Here is a 7415-nt window from a genome sequence, read left to right as displayed (position 1 = left end):
TTGGCGTATCCAGGCTTTTTGGGGAGAAATTACTTATATTTGTGACATGCATATATACATTATTTTATACCTATAAGATTATGATATATAATATGTATATAATTTTTTTCTATTATCCCATCTAAACTTTTAGAAATTGTTAAAGGAAATTTTTTCTGGCACTTGTTAAAAACGATAAGGAACAGTTTACTTAAGGCACTACTGCATTGGGGGTTTTGCAGTAGGGGGGAGAGAGCATCGGAGCTCAGTTTTGAATGCAACAGGAAGTGGGGATTCATTGCCAAGGATTAGGGTTGGGGTCAGTGGATGGAAAATTGCTAAGGAGTAAGAGGGATTACATCAGGAGTCAGAAGAATTCTGGCTAAACTGACTTGACAGGATTCTTGCTGAAGGCAGGCCAGGCGGATCCCATATCAAGGCTGAGGGATGAGGAATTTGATCAGATATGGAGGGTGGGGGATTTTCGCTGAACTGACCCAGCAGGATTCTTGCGAGAAAGCTGGACTAAAAGACAGAGCACCTGGTGGGATACCAAGTCTGGGACTGAAAAATGAATAAGACACATTCTGTCCTTGCTAGGGTGGCCCATAAGACATAGCAATTAAAACTAATAACTTGTAAGTCAATGACAAAACTGCTGGCCTTAGAGTGAGATCTTCAACAGGTTTCTTCAAAAGACAAACGGGAAGAAAAAAAATTCCCCTTCAATCAAGACCCTTTCTTTTTCTTTCTGCTCATCCCAGACCCCTTGCCCAGTCCATAATTTTCCCGGCCTCGCCCCTTGCTCACAGCCACTCTGCGCTACCTTTTCGGGCCCCTTACAGGCTCCGACCCCCACCTTGCGCACATTCCGGTCACACTCGCCAGCAGGTGGCAGGCCACGATTTTCTGTCCTCCGCACTGGGCTCTGGCGCCTTCTTTTCTTAGCCTTTCCCTTAGCTTCGGTCTGGACACGCTTCCTTAGCAACGGGTTGCCCTTGGCAACAGGAAGACGCGAACTGGTGGGCTTGGTTTCCCGGCTTGTTGTGGCAGGCTCTCGCCGAACCATGTCGGAGATCCTGTGTCAGTGGCTCAACCAAGAGTTGAAGGTGTCCCAGACCGTGAGTGAGTGACACAACCTGGCGATAGTGGTTAGGGGCGAGCGGGAAGCGCAGCCTTGGGCGCGACGGGCTAAAGGAAGGTGGTGGGGATGGCACAAGCTGCACAGGTGGGGCGCTTCAGGGGCCCAGCAGCGCCCCAGGCCCGTCCAGCGGCTCCCCTCCCGGTCACTCCAGCCACCGCAGGGCTTCTCCCATCCTCATTCTGCCACTCCCGGTGGGTCCAACCCTGCAGTTTCTGACCTAATGTGTGGTTCTAAGCAATCCGAGGGCTCAGGAAGGGCTCCCTTGCTCCTGTGGAGAGAGGAATTTGCTGGACTCTAGAGTCTGGCCCTGACAGTGCCCGTTTCACATTCTCAGAAGCATGGTGTGCTGGCAAGCCAATGAAATATGAAGCCTTAAAGCCAGCTACCGCACTACTACCTAGATATGTGCTCCTGGACAAGTTACAGTGCCGTCTCTGAGTACGTTTCCTCCAGAATAAAATAGATCCAAACATACTTTCCATACTTAACTGCCAGCAGAAGAGGCTGCATGTGAAATGAGTTACTGCAGAATATGTTAACATTTACAAATTGTAGCAGTTTTAGCTCAAAATTTACAAACATTAGCTATTTCTGACTACTGTTTACTCTTGCCCAAAGCTGACTTTATTCACTAACTTGGTTTTATCCCAAACATGAAGTTGCCACCCAAAGTCTCTAAATTTCACAACCACAGAGGTAATTTTACATGCCGTCAACTTCTGTGACAATCAAGTAATTCCAGCACAGCACTGTACTTCATCTCAACTTCTTTCTGTTGTTTCTTCAACAGGAGTTTGTTTTTCAGATGGGATGGGTTTTGTTCCAGGCAAGAGGTTTTCGGCCCAAATCATTTCAGTCTGTTTTGCCAGAAGCATCCTTGCATAATACCAGCTTGCTACCACAGGGGCAGTAATGCCAAGCCAACCTTAGGTTATCCACAGCATTTACTAGGTCAGTAGTGTTTCTGAAATGGCGAAGTGTTTATTATCACTTCGAAACACCCCCAGCTGCATTTCTTGAGGCATAAGCAAAACCACCACCCACACACTCCCTGGAAATTGCACTCATTTCTTTCCCAGGATTCTGTGATCATCCCATTGTGTCTCTGTTTCTCTACTAAAACACGGTGGATGCCGACCTCAGGACTATGTTTAGTATTTTTCTTTTCTTATTCCTTTCTCACCATTGGAGCCAAATGCAATATCCTGCCCTAAAGTTATACTCTTCCAATGAAAAGCAATTACAGATTACTGAGTTCAATTTGGATCATTTACTTGTTTAGTAATAAACCACACCCTTTGCTCAAGAGCCCAGTCTATTGCAATTGAAACACTTTTGAGAAAAGTAAACGAAATTAATGTGAAACATGAGAACAGTAATATGACATTATAATTGTAATTAGTTTTTGAAATTTTGTCTATGAGGGGAGCAGGAAGAATTACTTCATTCTGTGAAGATTAAAAGAATGGAGACTTTTTAAGTAAGAGTTTTAACAATATAAGCTATAAATGGAAAATTCCCACTGTCTGCTTTCCTGAAGTGTAAATGTGGAAGCTGTTAGCAGAAATAGCTACAATATTAAATAGCTAGTATTCTGGATCCCATTCGCTAAAAATGCAGATTTATTTCGTGGTTCCAGCTGCTTAGAGAAGTCTAGACAGTCCCCAAGGTAACCAGATTCCATATTGTAAAAAACTGTTCAGACTATAGGAAAAACACTTCACTAGCTTTGGAAACAAGATAGGATCTATGCCCCCGAGGAAATACACTGCCAGTTGATAGTTCCCAGCATTGAATAAGCTGTTAGTTCTGTGGTTTACAATGGTAGACTTTGAATAGTTTATAGAAACTATTATGGAAGGACTCTAAGTGGGTGCATTCTCTAGGGAAAGTAATTTGGCAACTTCTGGGTTTTTTTCTTTTATTTATTTTTGTTTGTTTCTCATATATATTTAATTTGGCAAATTCTGGATAAGCGTTCTGTTAAGAGCAAGGACTTGGAGGCCAGACTGCCTGGGTTGAAATCACTTATCTACCACTTACTAACTTGTGAGCGAGAGCAAGTTATTTACCTAAATGTCATCATACTCAAACAAGAGTAATAATAATACCTCATTTATTACATGAGATAATAAATGTAAAGCATTTAGAATAGTACTTGGGATAAAATAAATGCTTAATCTCACTTTTCAGAAACTGTCATACAAAAATAAAATCACCGATATGTAAGGATATTTGAAACGAGGATGGTTATTGCTACATGGATTGTGGGGGCAAAAAGGAAAAATTGGAAACAATCTGAATATCCTGCAGTAGTATAATACTTGGGTAAATGGAGCTGTAGTCATGCTATGAATTGTTATGCAGTTATTAGAAAAGATGAGTTTTTTTAATAACTTTTAACCTAAGGAATATTCATGTATTTTTGTCAAGTAAAAAAAAAAGTTATAGCTTATTATGAATAGTATAATTTTATTTTTATGCCAACTAAGAAATACACAAATGCATACACGTACGTATATATGTGTGTATGAGCATAGAGAAATGTGTGGAAAGACATATATTGGACTATTGACATATTGACGTGAAGCTTCTTATTGTGGTTTTGTGTAAGTATAGATAAAAGTGTGGAAGGATATAAACCAGCGTATTGGTGTCAGTTACTCTGGAGAAGGAGAAGATAGTGGCTTTTCTTTATACATCTGTGTCATTTGGCTTGTTGATTGTATTGCCTTCATAATTTGAAAGGAAAATTCATATAGCATTACGGACAAAAAAAAAACAAAAAGAAGATCAAACTTCACATGACAAAATAGGAGAAAACAAGGTTTAACACTTTAGTTGAACTATAGCAAGAATCTTATAATCAAGTATTATGGGGGGGTGACATAGTTATTTCCTCAAATGAAGTTTATAAAGGAAAGAATAATAATAATAATACAAGTTACCTCTTATTGAGCACTTAGGCACTTACACAGACCCTGTGCTAAGCCCTTTACTTAGGTTTTCTTATTTAACCCTAAAACAAAACAAAAACAAACAAGAAATCCCTAAGAGGCGTTGTCCCACATGTACAGGTGAGTAAAAGGGGTTGGGAGAGAGAGCTTGGTGGTTTGTTCAGGGTCACACAGCTAGAAGTTAGATCTTTGACCTGTGCTCTTGGGCACTATATTGTTATACTAGAATTTATACTTAGAGAATATACGTTTTAAAAATTCAGCTGTTCCAATTGCATTCATGCGAGCTCCTTTTACAAGGATTATTGTTCAATTTGAAGTCATAAGAAGTACAGAAATTCAACTACCGAGCCATGTTATAACTTTACAGATATAACCTAACTCCTAAATGATTAAGTGCTAAAGGTACATTTATTAATGTTTGTTTAGAAGTGATTCCATCTGTATGTTGTTTGCCGGAACAAAGAAAACAGGATGAGAATGCCAAGGGAGTGCATTTGCTGCCTTGATGAGACTGATTGGTTCAGTCATTGGAGAGGCAGCGAAAGCCAATTGATTTCTGGATAATTCTGAAAAGTAGAAGTCAATGGGATAAAGCATATTACATTGAATTTTGTGTTGCCTGGATTACCCTGAATATCAGCAGTAGAGCAAATGAATGCCAATGATCAATTGAAAACAATCTCCTTCCACTTAATGGAAAGAGGTTTCTGGAGTCACCAGAGACTAGATTAGTCTCAATGTATGAAGATTCAAATCTAGGCTACCAAAGTTAAGGATGTTCAGTGAGCTAATTAACCAGATCATTGCCCCTGGAAAATAATGCTTAGATGTATATGTTAATGAGATGGCTTAGAATACAAAAAGTTACTCCACACAAAATGACATCTGAAATTCAAGCATGAAATAGTACCTTAATATCACTAAAGGATGAAAATAGTACCTTAATATCACTAAAGGATGTGTTGTAAAATTCATTAAAAACTCTGTTATTTTCAAGAATAAGTATTGCCTCTGTTTTATAAAACTTACGAATTCACCATAAGAGGAAACTAGCCTCATATCTCCATAAATTACTGAACATTCTCCATAAATGAGTAGAAGCCTTCTAAATCCATGTACTGTACCAGATTCTTTGCAAAGGTGGTCCATGTTCTTTCGGATTCTGGGTGTGGCTGTTTTGGAAATTGTATAGTATTCACAGTAGAAATAATAATCTTTAGGTCCCAATTTTATACACTGAAAGGTAAGAATAAGAATTGCTATATATTTGGGAGGGTATTAAATGAGATTGCAAATGGAAAATATATACCACAGTGCCTGACATCTACTATATCAAGATACTCAGTAAATATTATTTCAACTATTTGTCTTTGTTTCACTTTAGAATAATGACTAGTAGAGTGCCTATCACATAATGGACACTTAGTAAATAATTGTTTATTACATGAAAGTCTATGAGTGAGGCAAAAGGAGAGTATTGTTTAGACTGAACCTTATGGATTTGTTCATCTTGAGAAGGTCGTGCTGGATACTTTGATTTTCAGCTTTATGATTTCAGAAGCTGTTTTATTACTTTAAGCAAGTTCTTAGGAATCGTTTCATGCTAACTGAAATTACATTTTGCTGATTTTACAGAAGCTGTTTTATTACTTTAAGCAAGTTCTTAGGAATCATTTCATACTGAAATTACATTTTGCTGATTTTACAAACCGGGGTACCAATTCATCATGAGGAAAAGGATAGAAGAATAACCTTTACTGGCAATTGAACATTATACACCATCTTAATGAGCTGGTCCACTCAAGAGAAGATCAAATTTATAAATCACATTGCTCATTGACAATTAAAAATTAGACATTTTAAAATAACTCTAAAATCAAGCTAATATTTGATGTATTTTAGTTATCTACATGCTGTGACAGGTTAGATTAGATTAGATTAGATTCTATAAAATTCCTTCCTCCTCCTCCTTTTCCAGCAATTTCTGGATAAACTATACTGTTTGATGATGTTTTCCAGTGTTACTACTAGTACAAAAGCTTCTGATATTACAATATTTGTGTATTTTTCTTTTGTTACAGCAAATCTCTATTCTGAATAATGTTAATTAACACATAATAATGTTAATTAACACTATATATAATGTTATATATAGTTTACATGATATATAAAATATTTAAATAGATGAATTATGAATTTTAACAGATCGTCTATGTTCCTTGTTAATTTTTTTTGTATAAGTGGGTTTCCATAGATGACTAATTTTGTTCTATTATATTAATTCTTACTAGTTTTTGTTTTAGAGAGTGATCTATTCTATTATTTGTCCCAAATTTCAGGGGCATTCTTTATTGGGTCCCCTTGTGCATTAACTATATTTCATTGATTAGGTCTTATGTTAAGACCTTTTCAAAAGTATCAAATTTTATTTTAAAAATAGAGATATTAAAATATTCTATCAAGTATTTATTTATATGCATTTTGTAATATATTGTGGTGAGCTGTGACCATACCATATCATACAATCGTATAGCTTTTGATTTGAAAAAGATCTTGACATCTAATTCTTCTTTGGCATATGAGGTCATTAAAGCAGATATTAGGTTGGTGCAAATGTAATTGCGGTTTAAAAGGTTAAAAATAATTGCAAAAACCGCAATTACTTTTGCACCAACCTAATAGATTTTAGAGATTTGTTTAGGGTTATACAGCTACGTAATACAAGTTAGCAGTAGATTCTGGGTCTGCTGACTTTTAATTCATTTCTCTTTTAACTTGGCATCATTAAACCACACATTTTCTCATACTTCATCCCTCAGGGTCATTAGGAAATATGTTGGTTCTCACGTAATGTAACAGATTTTGATATTTTCTGACTAGCTCAGCAGAATTTTCCTTGATTAAAACTTGGCTTCCATTGACTAGAAATTGAGACAACAAATCTAAGAGCAGAAGGCTGTTGTGTAAATCGGTGTCAAAATTTTAAGATATGAAGTCCTAAGAAAAGAATGTCATCCAAATTTTTAAACCATTAAAGAAGGCTACAATAATACAGAGATTGTGTTTCAAATAGTAGAGCTTGAGAATTTTGATAAAGTAAGTCTTCAAAGGAGATTGGTCATCCTATTCTTATACTGGAAGAAAAGAAATTGTCAATGTGCTCCAGCCAAAGGCCACAGCATACACCAGTAGTTGAACAAAGTTGGGTTTATTGACTTGTTGCCAACAGTAGAGAACACATACCATGGGGAACTGAGCGTGTTGTTTGAGGAGGGTTCAAGGAAACAGTGCTTTGCTCTGAGTTGGATCTTATCAAGAAGCATAGGCATCTC

At 37.2% G+C, this 7415-nt stretch overlaps 1 protein-coding gene across 1 annotated transcript in view; it reads left to right on the top strand.

Moving 5' to 3' along the window:
- Positions 1–985: 985 nt before the first annotated feature.
- Positions 986–7415, top strand: part of SPEF2 (sperm flagellar 2) — a 165885-nt gene continuing 159455 nt past the window's right edge. The window contains exon 1 of the mRNA XM_081053291.1: positions 986–1104. Within this exon, the coding sequence (XP_080909417.1) occupies positions 1047–1104 (58 nt within the window). The 5' untranslated portion in view covers positions 986–1046. The remainder of the gene's footprint in view (positions 1105–7415) is intronic.

Source organism: Rhinolophus hipposideros, assembly GCF_964194185.1.
Source record: "Rhinolophus hipposideros genome assembly, chromosome: 7".
Lineage (NCBI taxonomy): Eukaryota > Metazoa > Chordata > Mammalia > Chiroptera > Rhinolophidae > Rhinolophus > Rhinolophus hipposideros.
The sequence above is the reverse complement of the archived record's forward strand: the minus strand, read 5'-3'. Positions and strand labels throughout refer to the sequence as shown.